Source organism: Microcaecilia unicolor, chromosome 8 (assembly GCF_901765095.1).
Source record: "Microcaecilia unicolor chromosome 8, aMicUni1.1, whole genome shotgun sequence".
Taxonomy (NCBI): domain Eukaryota; kingdom Metazoa; phylum Chordata; class Amphibia; order Gymnophiona; family Siphonopidae; genus Microcaecilia; species Microcaecilia unicolor.
Window position 1 is genome coordinate 188,040,496 of NC_044038.1, and position 19,703 is coordinate 188,060,198.

Here is a 19,703-nt window from a genome sequence, read left to right on the forward strand (position 1 = left end):
GGAAGATGTGCTGAGTGAAATTGACAAATTAAAGAGTAGTAAATGACCTGGACCAGATGGCATACATCCAAGGATAGTCAAAGAACTCAAGCATGAAATTGCTGATCTGCTGCTAGTAATATGTAACCTGTTGTTAAAATTGTCTGTAGTACCTGAAGATTGGAGGGTGGCTAATGTGACACTGATTTTTAAAAAGGGTTATAGGGGTGATCTGGGAAATTATAGACCGGTAAGCCTGACTTAGGTGCCGAGCAAAATAGTGGAAACCATTATAAAGAATAAAATTATAGAACACTTAGACAAACATGGTTTAATGGGACAGAGTCAGCATGGGTTCAGCTTAGAGAAGTCTTGCCTCACTAATTTGCTTCATTTCTTTGAAGGCATGAATAAACATGTGGATAAAGGTGAGATAGTTGATGTAGTGTATCTAGATTTTCAGAAAGCTTTTGGTAAAGTTCCTCATGAGACTCCTGAGAAAATTAGAGTCATGGGATAGGAGGCAAGGTTCTGGTGTGGATTAGGAATTGGTTATTGGACAGAAAACAGAGGGTAAGGTTAAATGGTCATTTCTCTGAATGGAGGAGAGTGAACAGTGGAGTTCCACAGGGATCTGTACTAGGACCAGTACTATTTAGCATATTTATAAAAGATATGGAAATCGGAACAATGAGTGAGGTGATGAAATCCGCCCCTTTCTTTCCGAGCACTCTACCAAAACCCTCATCCACACCCTTGTCACCTCTCGTTTAGACTACTGCAATCTGCTTCTTGCTGGCCTCCCACTTAGTCACCTCTCCCCTCTCCAGTCGGTTCAAAACTCTGCTGCCCATCTCATCTTCCGCCAGGGTCGCTTTACTCATACTACCCCTCTCCTCAAGACCCTTCACTGGCTCCCTATCCGTTTTCGCATCCTGTTCAAACTTCTTCTACTAACCTATAAATGTACTCACTCTGCTGCTCCCCAGTATCTCTCCACACTCGTCCTTCCCTACACCCCTTCCCGTGCACTCCGCTCCATGGATAAATCCTTCTTATCTGTTCCCTTCTCCACTACTGCCAACTCCAGACTTCGCGCCTTCTGTCTTGCTGCACCCTACGCCTGGAATAAACTTCCTGAGCCCCTACGTCTTGCCCCATCCTTGGCCACCTTTAAATCTAGACTGAAAGCCCACCTCTTTAACATTGCTTTTGACTCGTAACCACTTGTAACCACTCGCCTCCACCTACCCTCCTCTCTTCCTTCCCGTTCACATTAATTGATTTGATTTGCTTACTTTATTTATTTTTTGTCTATTAGATTGTAAGCTCTTTGAGCAGGGACTGTCTTTCTTCTATGTTTGTGCAGCGCTGCATACGCCTTGTAGCGCTATAGAAATGCTAAATAGTAGTAGTAGTAGTAGTAGATGATGCAAAACTATTCTCGTTTGTTAAAACTCATGCGGACTGTGAAATATTGCAGGAAAACCTTAGGACGTTGGAAGAATGGGCATCCAAATGGCAGATGAAATTTAATGTGGAAAGAATAATCTGATTCACAGTTACCTTAATACTAGGGTCCACCTTGGGGGTCATCGCTCAAGAAAAAGATCTGGGTGTCGTCGTAGATAATACGCTGAAATCTTCTGCTCGGTGTGCAGCGGCAGCCAAAAAAGCAAACAGGATGCTAGGAATTATTAGGAAAAGAATGGTAAATAAGACCGAAAATACTATAATGCCTTTGTATTGCTCCATGGTGCATCCACACCCTGAGTATTGCGTTCAATTCTGGTTGCCGTATCTTAAAAAGATACAGCAGAATTAGAAAAGGTTCAAAGAAGAGCAACCAAAATGATAAAGAGGATGGAACTCCTCTTGTATGAGGAAAGGCTAAAGTGGTTAGGGCTCTTCAACTTGGAAAAGAGACGGATGAGGGGAGATACTATTGAGGTCTAAATTCTGAGTGGTGTAGAAAGAGTAGAAGTAAATTGATTTTTTACTCGTTCCAAAAGTACAAAGACTAGGGGATACTCAAGAAAGTTACATGGATATACTTTTAAAACAAATAGGAGGTAATATTTTTTCACTCAACAAATAGTTTGGCACTGGAACTCTTTGCTGGAGGACGAGGTAACAGCAGTTAACGTATCTGGGTTTAAAAAAGGTTTGGACAAATTCCTGGAGGAAAAGCCCATAGTTGCTATTGAGACAGACAAGGGAAGCAACTGCTTGCCCTGGGATTTGTAGTAAGGAGTGTTGCCACGAATTGGGTTTCTGCCAGGTACTTGTGATCTGGCTTGGCCACTGTTTGGAAAACAGAATACTGGGGACCATTGGTCTGACCCAGTATGGCTACTCTTATCTTGTTATGTACAAGGAAGAGGAATTTAGGGGCTCCTTTTACCAACTTGGGCTTACCGCTCACTATACAGGAAGTACCTCAGGAGCTTAGCCTTGAATGGGTGGCAGAGACGGTTGGGAGGCGGGGCTAGTGCTGGGTAGACTTATACGGTCTGTGCCAGGGCTGGTGGTTGGGAGGCGGGGATAGTGCTGGGTAGACTTATACGGTCTGTGCCAGAGCCGGTGGTGGGAGGCGGGGCTGGTGGTTGGGAGGCGGGGATAGTACTGGGCGGACTTATACGGTCTGTGCCCTGAAAAAGACAGGTACAAATTAAGGTAAGGTATACACAAAAAACTAGCACATATGAGTTTATCTTGTTGGGCAGACTGGATGGACCGTGCAGGTCTTTTTCTGCCGTCATCTACTATGTTACTATGTACCACCGGGTTATCGCAGCAGCCCGGTGGTACTACCCAACCCTAGCAAGTAGTCATTTCCGGCGCTACAAAAAATTATTCAGTTTTGTAGCACTGTACCTAGTGGTAATCAGGCAATGACGTGCGCTGCCTGGTTACCGCTGGGTTAACCTGGGAGCCCTTACTGCCACCTCAATGGGTGGCGGTAAGGGCTCCTCCCCCCCTGAAATGGCTGTGTGGCAAGTGCTTTACTTGCCACACAGCCATTTCCTGCAGGAAGGCGAGACTTCCCTTTTACCAGCTGTTGTAAAAGGGGGCCTCAGCGCACGTGTAAAGCATATGCCGACACCAGCACTGGTCCCCTTTTGTCGCAGCTTAGTAAAAGGGGCCCTAGATTTGTTAGGAACTGGGCAACATTCTTGGGAAAGGGAACCCTATTACGAAAATATGGGCTCTGCCTTGACCAAGGTGGAACCAGGCTCCTGACACTAGGATTTAAAAAGGAGAACAGGTTTTAAACTAGAACCTGGGGGAAAGCTGACAGTCACTCAGAAGTGCATAATTTGGAATGAGGTATCTTTGAAGGATACTATCCAAAAAAAGAAATTAATGTGCCCTGATAAGAGAAATTACAACAAAGGCAAAAGTAAGTTAGGTACCTTTAAGGGAAGAGCATATAGAGAGTAAAGATTGTAAATTATCCCTGTCAACTGTAAAGCTTTTTGCAGATATAAATAGCACACTTTGAAATGCCTGTATACAAATGCTAGAAGTCTAAAAAATAAAATGGGAGGGTTACAGTATACAGCACTAAATTAAAATGTTGATATAAGTATCTCAGAGATCTGGTGGAAGAAGGATAACCAAAGCAAGATCTGAGGCAAGGGCTCCCAAAGGCGGTTCTTGTCACCCAAAATTAAAATGCTGAGGACCAGTGTTCATTCTGTAGAGTCGCCACATAAACAACAACCTGTCTGCTTTAAACAAAGTATCTGGGAGTGGAAGGAGTGTATGTTGTTCCTGAGGCAATAATCACAATTTGAATGTTTTTTGTATGGCATGTTGTAAGGGGGATTTATTTGTTTATTTAACACATTTATACCCCACATTTTCCCATTTAATTGCAGGCTCAATTTGGCTTACATAGTACCATAGGGCAGACTACTGTTCAGTAAAATACAGTTAAACAATGTAATAATAGTAATCGTATAGGTATTGTATAAAGCAACAAAGATAATAAAAGATAATAAATGATCAATAGGGTCCATGGATTTTGCTGTACCAAAAAAGTAGTAAATTAAGTTGGGTCTGGAAGGTATGCCTTCTTGAACAGGATGGTCTTCAGTGATTTCCTGAAATTTAGATGGTTCTGAATTGATTTTAAGATAGATAGATTAGGGAATAGAGTTTGTGATAGGAACTGGGTTTGTATTGAGAATCTGTCCAGTCCTTAGAGAATTCAAACTCTACTCCCAAATAGAAGAATTTGTTGAATGAGATGCTGGATAATGGTGGTTTTACCGGGTAGCTAAAACTGGCTGGAGAAGATTATTTATGCATAGAAGGCTGTGGTGTCTTATATGGCTAATTTAAAAGGAGGGGGGACAGGGGTAGGCTGTGCAGAAGTGTCACTTTGGCTTGCCCCCCCCCCCCCATACCTAGCTTACTCCCCCTGTAACCACCCACATTTTTATGCCTAGAGTTGCCACTAATAGATATAAATTCCATGTGTGAAGGGAAAGAGAATACTAGTAGGGCTATACTACCATCCACCTGTCAGATAGATGATGACAAATTTGTTAGCGTCCCTAATTTCTGTTACATTTCAACACTGTAATAAAGAATGATTTCAGTACCTCAGTTCACTGGATAAATATCACCTCAGAAAAAGCTAGAGAGGTAAAGTTCCTAATGTTGTTTAACAGGATACTGGGATGGATGAACCTTCAGTCTGATCCAGTGTGGCAGTTCTTTTTTTTTTTTGAAATATCTTTATTGATACATGAAAACAATTGAATCGGCAAACTATAATACAAAATGAAAGAAAAAAGAAAAAAAGAGAAACATTTGAAACCATTGCCCCCTCTATAAAGGGAAAACAGATATTGATGCCCTTATTTCCATGAATTTTGTTTTTATTTCCCCCCCCTTTTTTACCCCCTCCCATCCCTCTGCCTTTTTTGCTCCCCCCCTCCCCAGCCAATTATCCCTTCCCTCAAAACTCCCTCCCTCCCTCCCCCTTGCTGTCCGTTCACCACTTCCTTTTCTTTTCCTTCCTCAGAGACTGGGTCCTGTAGCATAAATCGAGCCAGCACTCTCCCCCATATATCTCTATATTGGCGGCTGCTCAATGAAACTGAATGCTTAAGCGCTGTAAGTACCCAATGAGCCATCTCCTTCATATAGTTCTTCCATAGCTCCAGGGATGGGGGCAATTTGTCCACCCACGTCTGCAAAATACATTTCTTGATCAGTAAAGTCGCTAGTAAAACAAATTTACTTTGGTCAGCTCTCAGCCCCTGCTCCCTTAAGGACTCCACACAACCCATCAAAATGATTGAGTATTTCCATTCCACCGCGCGCTGCAGGAGTTCCTCAATTGCACCCAGCGCTCCTACCCATATATCATGCAATGAGGGGCACTCCACAAATGAGTGCAAGAAAGTGCCCACACCTATCCCACATTTATTGCAGCAGTTATCCTCCCACATCCCCAATACTTTCCCTTTTTCCTTAGTGATATGCACCCGATATAATACTCTATACTGGATGTCCTGCAGGGCTGCATTTGGCGTCACCTTATGCAGGTCTCTGAACACCGCCTTCATCCGGTCCTCAGAAATATTCTCAACTAGGTCTTTGCTCCATGTATTTGCTAAATTGGCTATGTGAGTTGCCCTTTGAAATTGCCTAATCAATTTACACCACTGTGTCAATTTGTTGAAATTTGGAGCCAGTCGCAAAAATTCATAGTCCAATTGCGTGAACCGCACCTTCGTCTGACCACTGCGTTCCACACTCAGTATGTAGTCCCTCGCCTGCAGGTATGCAAAGAACTGGGATCCCGGGATCTGGAGCTCATTTTTAACCTGATCAAATGATGGAAATGCCTCATCCCCCTCCTTTCTGAACTGGCCTATAAAACGGCAGCCCTTCGCACGCCAATTGCCAAATACCGATGCTCCAAGTCCTGCTGGAAAGGCCATATTCCCTGTTAACGGCATGAAAGGACTCATTCCCTGTTTTGCCCCGCCGTGCCCTCTCCACCACCTCCAAGCCTTCTGCAATGCTGCTACATATGGATTCTCTACTATCTTCTTGGCACCTTTGATTACCCACGATTCCAGAACAGTGAATGGATCATTCGGACCACACCAACTCTCCCAAAAACCCTTTACTGCATAAAATCCCTCTCCTGACATTAATTCATGATTCCAGCGCATCAGCGCTGCCACATTGTAAGTTCTCAGGTCCGGCAATCGAAGGCCCCCCTGATCACGTCTATAGGTTAACTTCACAAAAGATATCCGCGGACGTCTCGCATGCCATATGAAAGTACCTACCACACTTCGATACATACAGTCTTCCGATTTATTCACCCACAGTGGTATCATCTGCAACGGGTAAATTAGCTTAGGCAGCATCACCATTTTTACCAAGGCTATTCTGCCCAAAAAACTCAATGGCAGATCCCTCCACCTTCCGCAGAGCTTCTTGACCTCCTCTAGTCGTGCTACTACATTCTTCTTGTATACCCATGAGGGATCTGCACTTAAAAAAACTCCCAAATACTTAATGCCTTCCTTAGCCCAAGCCAGAGGAAAGTTTTGCAGAGCCCTGCTATCACAAGGGTTACTGACTGGCAATGCCTCAGATTTCCCAAAATTAATAGTGAGCCCAGAAAAATCCCCAAACTCTTTAATGAGGGCCATTACACACGGCAGCGTGGTAGTCGCCTTGTCTAATAACAAAAGCATATCATCCGCGAATAAATTAATTTTATACTCTTCTCCCCCCACTCTGAGTCCCCTCACTGCAGGTTCTTGCCTTATCCTGGCTGCTAGCGGCTCCAATGTCAAAATGAATAGCAATGGCAACAGTGGGCACCCTTGCCGGGTTCCTCCCTTCAATGAAAAACATTCCGTAAGGGAATTATTGACTATAATTTGCGCTGTTGGTTTGCTGTAAAGCGCTCGTATCCAATCTAAAAATTCCCCTCGCACTCCAAAGTGCCCTAGCACCCAGAATAGGTACTCCCAGACTACTTTGTCAAACGCTTTTTCAGCATCCAGACTCGCTACAATTGCGTCCCCAGCCCGTCCTCTGCCCTCAAATAAAACTCGACTTACTTTCAAAATATTCGCTGAGGCGAATCTTCCTTTAACAAATCCCACCTGGTCCGAGTGAACCAGACAGGGAACAACCTGACCCAAACGGTCTGCTAGTACTGCTGCCAATATTTTTATGTCCTGATTGAGTAATGAGATAGGCCTATAAGAGCTAACCACCTCAGTATCCTTTCCTGGCTTAGGAAGGATTGTTATATGTACATGGTTTAATACTGGTCCCATAATGCCTGTTTCCTTCACTTCTTCGCACATTGACACGAACGGTGGAACAATTACATCCTGTAGTATCTTGTAAAATTCCGGCCCTAACCCGTCTGGCCCGGGGGCTTTAGCTAGCTGCAGGCGTTTAATTACTTTCTGTATCTCCTTCCCCTGGAGTGGAGCGTTAAGAAGCTTTATTTGGTCCTCTTGTAACTTGGGGAGCCCCACTTTAGCAAAAAACTCCTGACACTTGCCTTCAGAGAAAGAGCCTTCTCTATACAATTCTGAATAAAAGCGTACAAATTCCTTCTGTATTTCTGGTTGGGTCTTGAAAACCCGCCCCCCCTCATCTCTCATCTTACTAATGTATTTTTTCGGTGATTTCTGCTTCACCAATGACGCTAACAGTTTACCTGTTTTATTGCCCCAGCGGTGTAACCTGTACTTATATAGTTGGATATTGTACAGCGCTCCTGCATCCAATACCTCCCTCATTTCTTTCCGACATGTCACATAGGCTTTCCTGTTACTCTCAGAAGGAGAAATGATAAAAGCTCTTCGGGCATCTCTTAAAGCCAATGTAAGAGCTGTTAAGCGGGAGGCACGTTTTTTATTCTGAGACGCGACATAGGACATAACTTTTCCACGCAATACTGCCTTTGCAGCTTCCCAATATATTCTTGCACTTACTGATTGCGTGTCATTGTCTGTTATGTAATCCATCCAGCTCTTCCTCAAATATGTTCTGAACTCCCTATTTTGATACAGAGCTGGATTCATTCGCCATCGCATCGAATGTTTCCCTTCCCAATTTAGTTCCGCCCACACTGGAGCATGATCAGATACATCTGGTATTCCAATTCCTGTACTAACCACAATGGAACTCATCGAGTGGGATACTAGCAGATAGTCAAGGCGCGAATGGACTACATGTGGGTGGGAAAAGAAAGTGTAGTCACACTCATCTACATGCTGGTGACGCCAAATGTCTACTAACTCTAATTCCCTCATAAGTAAATTTACCCCCTTCTCATCATGATCTTTCCCCGCTCTCTTAGGTGGTTTGCAGTCTATGGAGGGATCGCTTGTGATGTTGAAATCTCCCCCTATTATCAGCTTATAATCACTAAAGGTGGCTATTTTTGCTAACAGTGTGGAATAAAACTTGTGAGAGTAGACATTAGGTGCATATATACTGCAGAATCCTACTGCAACACCCTGCAGCATTCCTGCCACTATTATGAAACGGCCCTCTGGGTCTTGATATACCTGGTGCATATGAAACGCTACCGTTTTCTTTATTAATATAGCCACCCCCCTTTGCCTGCCATTGTATGCTGCAAAATATATGTCACCTACCCAATCTTTCTTCAATTTGAGGTGTTCTAATTTGCTCAAGTGTGTTTCCTGTATGAGTGCTATGTCCGCTTTTTGTCTCTTTAAAGCCTGCAAGATTTTTGTGCGCTTTACCGGGGAATGTACCCCATCAACATTCAAAGATACAATTTTAAGATGTGCCATTCATACTATATACTTCGCATTTGCAATGCTCTTTACTGTCAAATAACGTTTCTCTCCAGGAGCCCCCCAGCTGAGCTCCCAGACCACGTACATATGTATGGTCCCTTGAAAAGCATGCGTCCTTCTTACCACTTGTCTCTGTTGCGATTGACCCTTTGAAGTTTTCCTCGCTGTTTGCAATGAGGATACAAGACAGCTCCCTCCCCCCTATCCCTTCCCCCCCACCACCCTCTCCCCCCTTCCCCCACACTAAATTCCCTTGTGATTCACATGTACTCCCCAGCCTCAACGAATCACAACACTCATGCCCCCAACACATCACCAACTCTCCCGAGACTTCTCTCCCTCCTCCCCCCTCCCCCCCCCCCCATATGAATCCCTGAAAGATATAATGAGAGAAAAAGGAAGAGAAAGAAACATTTCTATTATCAACAGCTTTTGCAGTTAAACTGATTATTGTAACTTAAATATTCAACCATTTAAACATTCAAACAGTAACCGGAAAGGAAAACTTCTAGAAAGGTCCATCCCCAGCTTATCCCGTCTTGCATGCAAACTTATCTGTCCTCTTCCTTCGCTCTGAAGATACCAACTGACTACAGAGTAATAGTGTCCCTTGCTTCCATCTTGCATCAGTCAGCCCTCCGCAGGTTTCATTAAAGTTATTGTAAAAGCTGTACTGCCAGGTGTCTTAGGCCCTGCGGAGCACCTCCACTCTCCTCAGCGTTCAAGCCTGCTGACTACAAACATTGTGGGTCTCACTCGTCACTGTTATCACAGTTGGTTCACAAACATCTCCAATTCTGTAGGCTCAGTGAAAAACAAAGTTTTATTGTCATGCAAGACTCGGACTTTTGCTGGATACAATAAAGCGAATCGGACTCCTTTATCATATAGGCGTTTGCAATGGGTTCCCATTTTCCTCCGCTGGTCTGACACTATAGCAGAATAATCTTGAAACAGCAGTATTTTTTTTCCTTCGTACTCCAGGCCACGCTTCCCTCTGTACGCTTGCAGGATTTTCTCTTTATCCATGTAATTCAAGATCTTGATCATCACCTGTCGTGGCCTGCTATCGTTAGCGCGTTCTGCTCCCACCCTGTGGGCCCTCTCCACTCGCAGTTTGTCCCCTTCCAGGTCCAAGCCCAGCTGTGTGGGTAGCCACTGTTCCACGAACCTGCGGAGCTCCTTCTCTTTGATCGATTCAGGTATGCCCAGTATTCTGATGTTGTTGCGCCTGCTTCGATTCTCGAGGTCGTCTGCCTTTTGTGCCAGCTGCTCACACTTTCTCTCAAGCGCTGCAATTCTTCCATTCGCGCCTTCCGCCGTGTCCTCGCATTGCGCAACTCTATCTTCCACTTGCTGTATTCGCGCACTCTGCCTCTCAATGGACTCCCGGATCTGGTCAACCGAAGTTTGCAATTTGGAGAGTTTTTCTTCCAACAGTACTGTAATTTGCTGCGCGAGGTCACGTACTAGTTCCGATGGCATCTCCTCCACTTTTTCAGCGCCAGGCGCCGCCGCCATTTTGGTTTGTGAAATGCAGGCACTCTTCTTCCCCCGCGGAGTCTTGGCGGGCATACCCGCTTTTCCACACTGCAATGCGCCTTTCCAAGCCCCGATTCACAGAGTTCTCGCCTTTAACTACTCTGCTTCGCAAAGCTGATAATCTTCCAGGGATTTTTGCCGTTGATTTTGCCGGTTTTTGGGGAGTTAGGTCGGAGCAGGTCTCAGAGACGTCCACTTTGCTTCACGTCATCACGTGACCTCCAGTGTGGCAGTTCTTATGTATCAAAATAATTGTCAAAGTTATATCCAGGCAATTATCAACACCTAACATAATTAATATTCCCTCCTGAAAATGACCCCAGCCAAGTAAACCTCTAAAACCATCTCAAATATATATCAATCCACAAAACTATCTAACTGTATATTTATCATTATTCTTCCAAATTTGGAGAACAACCAGGTGTTTAGCATTTTCTGTAAAATATTATGGTTTCTCTTCAGTCTTAATTCACATGACAGTATTTATTCCATTCTCAAGGAACACTCCCTCTTGCAGGCAGAATGTCAGGTTATAACGATATAAAATATATCTCCAAAAATAATTATGAATGTGTGGACTTTTAGTAGCATTACATTAGATGCCAGTGCAAGTGAGGATACATTTTAAAACTGTTGACAGTAGTATATAAGGTTATTTGAGGATATGACGGAGAAACATTTAAATAAATCCTAGATGATCTGTTCCCCTAAATGGTTGCTGGGTTCTGAAAATGATGAGTTATTAGTAATTCCAATGCTTATTTTCAGAACACATTAACCATGTGGGGGAATAGGCCACCAAAAATTTGTTTAAATTTCTCTCTCCAAACCAACCCATTTGGAGACATTACTTTGAGAAATACCTTACAGTCACACCCAGAAACACACCAAGAGGTCCAGATATACTACCACAGGCACAGAGAGAGAGAGAGGCCACACACACAGCAAGGATAAGTAGACAGAGACAAAGAACAAACAGCTTCAGAGACACAGGCAATGAACAAGCATGTAGATAGACAAAAGCCAGAGACAGACACTGACTAGAACAGAATAAAACCAGTAGTTATGGAAAAAAAGCAGAATAAGATGAATGAGAGGACAAGGTGGATAGGTTAACAATCACTAATCAAGAACATCTTTTATAGCAGGTGAACAAATGTGCTCCATGTTTGATATGTCTGTAGGTTTATCCACTCCTACCCTAGCAGAAATAATATTTAACCATCTCTCTGACCTCATGTGCAACTTTCTTTAAATTAGTTACTTTATTTTCTAACTCCTCTTACTCTCTTACCTATCTATCTGTTTCATCTTTGCTTATGCCCTATGCTGTCTATTAAAATGTTTTATTATATATTGTGTTGACATTGCAAATAGTATACTATGCTATACTTTGTATTGTTATTTGAATATTTTTACTGCTGTAATTGCCTATTGCTCATGTTTGATCTATTCTTACTGTACACTGCCTTGAGTTAATTCATTCAAAAAGGCGGTTAATAAATCCTAATAAATAAATAAGATACTGGTGTTATAAGATATGTGCAATGCTTTGCTTTGGCAGCACACCCTAAACATGCCTGTAACAAACCTCTTTTTAATGTGCATAGAGTTACATGAGACTGCTCTTGTATGTGCACATTATCCCCTTTACAAAGTTATTTGCTGCACCTAACCCTCCTTGTATGCAAATAAGTCCATCTTTTATGCAACTAGATCTCACGTAAGCCTTTCAAAATTAACCCTTTTGCGAATCATTTTGATTTTTATTGTTGAAATAGATCATTTTCTCTTTTCTCCACAGATACCTTCGTGCACTGTATCTTGGCCTCCAGAGCCGTTGGTACTCAGAGCGCCATCAACACCACTTCTACTGGCGCATGATGTTTGAAAGTGCTGATATCAGCATGTTACGACTTTTGGAGACATTCTTGAAGAGTGCCCCTCAGCTCGTTCTTCAGTTGAGCATCATGCTTCAACAAACCTATATTGAGGCTCCTCAGGGTAAGCTTCTATGTCTTTTGACATCAGTACTGCTAGCTGATAGGGCCAGGCAAAACTGATGGGCAAAAGGGCATTTGGCCACACTCCCTCTCTGTGTGAAATAGACTCACTGAGGGTAATTCTGTAAGAGGGGTCCTGTTTTTAGACACCAAGAATGTACCTCTTTAAGCCTATTTTATAAAGAAATATAGGTGCCTACTTTTTTTTATAGTAGGGTTCTCAACCCAGTCCTTGGGACACACCAAACTAGTCAGGTGTTTAGGATACTCACAATGAATATGCATGAGATAGATTTGCATACAATGGAGGTAATGTATGCAAATCTATTTCATACATATTCATTATGGATATTCTGAAAACCTGATTGACTGGGGGAGGGGGTCACATGGTACCATGCAAGAGAGCAGATGCTGACTCATAGAGCTCCTGTGACTCCCCTGTTTTTAACCCCTATCAGCCTTATTTTCGAAAGTGATGGGCGCCCAGGTTTCGACCCAAATCGGGAGATAGGTGCCCATCTCGCAAAGGCGCCCAAATCGGTATAATTGAAAGCCGATTTTGAGCGTCTTCAACTGCAATCTGTCGTGGAAACGGGCAAAGTTGATGGGGGCATGTCGGAGGCGTGGTGAAGGCGGGACTGGGGCGTGTTTATCAGCTGAGGAGAGATGGGCGCCTTCGGCCGATAATGGAAAAAAGAAAGGCGTTTTTAGCGCGAATTTGAGTCATTTTTATTGGACCCTTTTTTTCCATGAACAAGTCCCAAAAAAGTGCCCTAAATGACCACATGACCACCGAAGGGAATCAGGGATGATCACCCCTGACTCCCTCAATGGTCACTAACCCCTCCCAGCATAAAAAAAACAACTTTAACAACTTTTTTTTTCCAGCCTGTATGCCAGCCTCAAATGCCATACCCAGCTCCATCACAGCAGTATGCAGGTCCCTGGAGCAGTTGTTAGTGGGTGCAGTGGACTTCACCCAGGTGGACCCAGGCCCATCCCCCCCTACCTGTTACACTTGTGGTGGTAAATGGGAGCCCCCAAAACCCACTGTACCCACATGTAGGTGCCCTCCTTCAGCCATAAGTGCTATGGTAATGGTGTAGAGTTGTGGGCAGTGGGTTTGGGGGGGGGGGGATTTGAGGGGCTCAGCACCCAAGGGATGGGAGCTATGGACTTGGGAGGTATTTAATTTTTTTTTTTCTAATTGTTACAAGTGCCCCCTAGGGTGCCCGGTTGGTGTCCTGGCATGTGAGGAGGAACAGTGCACTACGAATCCTGGCCCCTCCCACGACCCAATGCCTTGGATTTGTTTGGTTTCCATTATCGCTGAAAAACGAAACCGCCCAGCTCAAATCCGCACAAATCCGATGCATTTGCCGGGCACAAACCGTATTATTGAAAAAAAAGATGGGCACCCATTTTTTTCGAAAATATAGTCTGTCCCGCCCCTTCACGTACCCGTTCGCGGACATAGATGCCCATGGAGATGGGCGTTCACGTTCGATTATGCCCCTCCACATCTGCTACAAAAGCAGCTTTTGAATAAAACGTTTTTGCCTAACAAGTGATTAGTCCTCAGATAGCTATATTTTTTTTTGGGGGGGGGGGTCAAGAAATTCGTCTGACAGTGAAAGAGAGAGACGAAGAAGAGCAAGGCTCCAGGTACAAGATGGCAAGGCCTGCCAAGCCCTTCAGTGTGCTTGGCTTGGATGGCGGAGATCACTACTGAGGTTATGGCAGCGGTGGAAGCCACCTTGAATAAGAAGCTACAGGTTATATATGACCAGGCTGAGGCGGCTCATGGAAGGCTAGACAGTTATGGACTCGAATTTGACCATCTACAACAATGGTTCAGTGACCTGGAGGACAAAGAGATGGAGGAGAGTCAAACTGCCACCATAAATAAAAGACTCATTGACCTGGAAAATAAGCTTGATGATACAGTGGGGGAAATAAGTATTTGATCCCTTGCTGATTTTGTAAGTTTGCCCACTGACAAAGACATGAGCAGCCCATAATTGAAGGGTAGGTTATTGGTAACAGTGAGAGATAGCACATCACAAATTAAATCCGGAAAATCACATTGTGGAAAGTATATGAATTTATTTGCATTCTGCAGAGGGAAATAAGTATTTGATCCCTCTGGCAAACAAGACCTAATACTTGGTGGCAAAACCCTTGTTGGCAAGCACAGCGGTCAGACGTCTTCTGTAGTTGATGATGAGGTTTGCACACATGTCAGGAGGAATTTTGGTCCACTCCTCTTTGCAGATCATCTCTAAATCATTAAGAGTTCTGGGCTGTCACTTGGCAACTCGCAGCTTCAGCTCCCTCCATAAGTTTTCAATGGGATTAAGGTCTAGTGACTGGCTAGGCCACTCCATGACCCTAATGTGCTTCTTCCTGAGCCACTCCTTTGTTGCCTTGGCTGTATGTTTTGGGTCATTGTCGTGCTGGAAGACCCAGCCACGACCCATTTTTAAGGCCCTGGCGGAGGGAAGGAGGTTGTCACTCAGAATTGTACGGTACATGGCCCCATCCATTCTCCCATTGATGCGGTGAAGTAGTCCTGTGCCCTTAGCAGAGAAACACCCCCAAAACATAACATTTCCACCTCCATGCTTGACAGTGGGGACGGTGTTCTTTGGGTCATAGGCAGCATTTCTCTTCCTCCAAACACGGCGAGTTGAGTTCATGCCAAAGAGCTCAATTTTTGTCTCATCTGACCACAGCACCTTCTCCCAATCACTCTCGGCATCATCCAGGTGTTCACTGGCAAACTTCAGAGGGGCCGTCACATGTGCCTTCCGGAGCAGGGGGACCTTGCGGGCACTGCAGGATTGCAATCCGTTATGTCGTAATGTGTTACCAATGGTTTTCGTGGTGACAGTGGTCCCAGCTGCCTTGAGATCATTGACAAGTTCCCCCCTTGTAGTTGTAGGCTGATTTCTAACCTTCCTCATGATCAAGGATACCCCACGAGGTGAGATTTTGCGTGGAGCCCCAGATCTTTGTCGATTGACAGTCATTTTGTACTTCTTCCATTTTCTTACTATGGCACCAACAGTTGTCTCCTTCTCGCCCAGCGTCTTACTGATGGTTTTGTAGCCCATTCCAGCCTTGTGCAGGTGTATGATCTTGTCCCTGACATCCTTAGACAGCTCCTTGCTCTTGGCCATTTTGTAGAGGTTAGAGTCTGACTGATTCACTGAGTCTGTGGACAGGTGTCTTTCATACAGGTGTCCATTGCCGACAGCTGTCTGTCATGCAGGTAACGAGTTGATTTGGAGCATCTACCTGGTCTGTAGGGGCCAGATCTCTTACTGGTTGGTGGGGGATCAAATACTTATTTCCCTCTGCAGAATGCAAATAAATTCATATACTTTCCACAATGTGATTTTCCGGATTTAATTTGTGATGTGCTATCTCTCACTGTTACCAATAACCTACCCTTCAATTATGGGCTGCTCATGTCTTTGTCAGTGGGCAAACTTACAAAATCAGCAAGGGATCAAATACTTATTTCCCCCACTGTATGGAGAACTACTCCAGGAGAAACAGCTTGAGACTGATCAGGCTACACTTAAAGACAGTGAGTTAGTTGGCTTCCTGGAGCTGTGGTTTGTGTAGTCATTACAGCTCAGAAAGCAGTTAGGCTCGCTGTGGTTGGAGAGGGCACTAAAATGGCGCCAATCCCTTTGCAGTAATCTTACAAATATTGAATTATGGCCAAGAATAAGGTATCCTCTACACTATTAGATCAAGACTCTCTCAGAATTATGAGGAACAACACATTTTGCGCTTCCAAGACTATTTGTCCTGAATTGTAATTGCTAGGAAGGCATTCATGCCCATATGTGTGTGGCTCTATTTGACAAAAAAATAAAATTAGTCACCGCTATACCTGGCAAAATTGAGAGTATAACATAAGGGGACTGATAGATATTTTGAGGATGCAGGGTTGGCAAAAGATTTCTTAAATTCTTTGAACATCAGGCCTTCTAAACAGGCAACCTGAAGATCACGTTCTGGTGGAATACTCAGGGGATTGATCTTCATTCTCCTTCGCTATGCTGAGACTGTCGGCAGCTTTCATTCACTATAAGATTCTACTAGGGCAGCTCCTGCCCTTGGTGGTTACAAATATTGCACAGTGGGAATGGTAACCGCCATCTATCCTAGATTAATGACTACATTTTGTGTTCTACACTGGTTCTTATTTTTCTTTACCATCAGGGCTTTGTTGCACATAGCAGCAAGCTACAGATGTTTCAGGGGCATACTTGAAGGCGACCACCTATTGCTTTAACTTTTGCAATCAGCTAAATGATTGCTTTGATCGGCCCTGACTTGTTTAAGAAGTTTGATGATTACTACTACTACTATTTAGCATTTCTATAGTGCTGCAAGGCATACGCAGCGCTGCACAAACATAGATATATTTTTAAAATATCTTTATTGAATCAGAGAATCATAAAAATGCTTACAACGAAGTGTATCAAGAGCACTACAACAAAACACATTGCATATCATAGCAGAATACACAAAGGCAAAATTCAAACTGAACAGACTCATCCCAATCTTCTGAGGTGCCAAGACGAACATCAACTCCCCCCTCTGATTCACAATATTTGATTTTATCCCCCCACCTCCTCTACCACTCCCCCCTCTCCCTACCCTCCCCTCCTTCCACACGAACACTCAAGGAAGTGTATCCACCACAGCAGTCTCTGATACATATAAAGAAACATATCTGCTCCATATACCTTGGTACTGACGGTGCCCCACTAAGGTCGAAAACTTAAGAGAAGTAAGCAGCCAACTTGCCATTTCCCTCATAAAACCATGCCAGGCAGCTATTCAAGGAGGAGCCGTATCAGCCTAGGACTGTAAAATGCATTTTTTGATAAGGAAGGTCGCCAATAAGAAGAGTGGCCTAGTGGTTAGGGTGGTGGACTTTGGTCCTGGGGAACAGAGGAACTGAGTTCGATTCCCGGCACAGGCAGCGCCTTGTGACTCTGGGCAAGTCACTTAACCCTCCATTGCCCGCCGCACTGAGCCTGCCATGAGTGGGAAAGCGCGGGGTACAAATATAACAAAAAAAAAATTTGCACTGCGCCTCTCCACGGCCCTTCTGTAACAAGGGAGCCGCATTACCCATCAGCACTACTGAGTAAGACCAATCAAATGTACAACACAAAGTGTCTTCAATGACTTTCAATGCTCCCACCCAAAATGAAGACAGCACCGGTCACTCCATAAAGGAATGCAAGAAGGTGCCAACACTCGCCTTACATTTAACACACAAATCACTCTCCCACAGCCCCATGACCTTCCCCTTCTGTTTGGTGATGTGTACTCTATGTAAAACCCTGAACTGAATATCTTGCAATGCCGCATTAGGTGTCACCTTGCCAACACTGTCAAATGCAGCCCCCAGCTGAGCCTCTGAAACACAATCCACGACATCCTGGCTCCATTCTCCAGCTAATTTTGCCCTTCTCCCTCCTCCCCTCTCCCCTCCCTCCTTCCTCCTTTTTTTTTGAGCCCCCTTCATATACTTTAGTATATATATTGTTTCATCATCTTCCTTCTTTATATTCACAAATATTGATCCATTTTTTTCTTGGATACTTACCATTGGCCAAATGTTGTAAGCAAAACTCATTTTTTATGCTCTTTATACATTACCTTTCAGACACAGTTCATACGTAAGCAAATCTCATTTTTTATGCTCTATATACATTACCTTTCAGATACAGTTCATATGTAATTACCCTGCCCATAGACCATATATTGATCTACAGCCTATATGTAATGTGGTACATCTGTCACATTTTGCATACTTCTCATATGTTCTTCTGGCAAAAGACCTCTGGACATTTATATACATAAACCATCATACATTATTGGTTTTTGCTGTCTATTATGTATATGAAAATCATACATGGAAAATATACCACAATTTACATGATTTTTTTATATATATCTTTTATGGCTTCTTTTATATGCAATTGTCTTTGTATTATTCATGTATTCATTTACCTTGCAACACCATTTTAATGACATTTGATACTTTTAGACACCAATTGATATTATTTGGCATTATTTATATTTATTTTTTATTGATTTGAATACGCTATGTTTTTGTACTTATGACATTTTATGTATGTTTACCTGTTTTTATTCATATATGCTTTCAAGATGTGTATTTGAGATTTAATATATATACACATAGATATATTTCTTTTGTTTGCAATATTTGTTTTATATCTGTTATTATATTTGTTTTTATAGACTCCTGAATACGGCGCCGAAACACGGCTGTGTTGAGTCAACCATTTGCAATAAATATCATTGTTTAATTAAATTATATGTCTCCCCCATTGTTTTGATAGAGCTTATCTTCCCCACCCTTTCTTTGTTCCCTCCGACTTGGTCTCATCAGCCCATGTTTTTGTATGTGCTCTGTAATTTTAATATTAATAATAGTCTCTACCATTTTGCCCGGTACTGACGTCAGACTCACCGGTCTATAATTTCCCGGATCACCTCTGGAACCTTTTTTAAAAATCGGCATAACATTGGCTACCCTCCAGTCTTCCAGTACCACACCTGAGTTTAGTGATAGATTGCATATTACTAACAGTAGCTCTACAAGTTAAAATTTTTACTATGTATTTTCGCTTCTAACACTAACTTTTTTTCAAAGTCCTTTTTTTGCCCTCCTTATCTCCGCTTTACATTTGGCTTGGCATTCCTTATGTTTTATCTTGTTATTTTCAGTTGGTTCTCTTCCCTTCTTTCTGAAGGATTGTTTTTTTGGCTCTAATGGCTTCCTTTACCTTACTGTTTAGCCACGCCGGCTGACGCTTGGTCTTTTTTCCTCTTTTTCTAATACGCGGAATATATTTCTCCTGTACCTCTAGGATGGTGTTTTTGAACAGCATCCACACCTGATGCAAGTTTTTTACCCTGTGAGCTGCACCTTTCAGTCTTTTTTTTCACCGTTTTTCTCATTTTATCATAATCACCTTTTCTAAAGTTAAACGCTAGTGTATTTGATTTCCTAAGTTCACTTGCTTAAATGCCAATATCAAAACTGATCATATTATGATCACTGTTATCAAGTGGCCCTTGCACTGTTACCCCCTGCACTAGATCATGAGCTCCACTAAGGACTAAGTCTAGTATTTTTCCTTCTCTTGTGGGCTCCTGAACCAGCTGTTCCATGAAGCTGTCCTTGATTTCATCAAGAAATTTTATCTCCCTGGCGTGTACCGATGTTACATTAACCCAGTCTATATGTAGATAATTGAAATCACCCATTATTATTACATTG

General features: G+C 43.2%; 1 protein-coding gene across 1 annotated transcript in view; it reads left to right on the forward strand.

The window, feature by feature from the left end:
* The window catches only part of XKR7 (XK related 7), a 103,741-nt gene that overhangs the window by 52,163 nt on the left and 31,875 nt on the right, over window positions 1-19,703 (forward strand). The window contains exon 2 of the mRNA XM_030213333.1: window positions 12,160-12,359. Within this exon, the coding sequence (XP_030069193.1) occupies window positions 12,160-12,359 (200 nt within the window). The remainder of the gene's footprint in view (window positions 1-12,159; window positions 12,360-19,703) is intronic.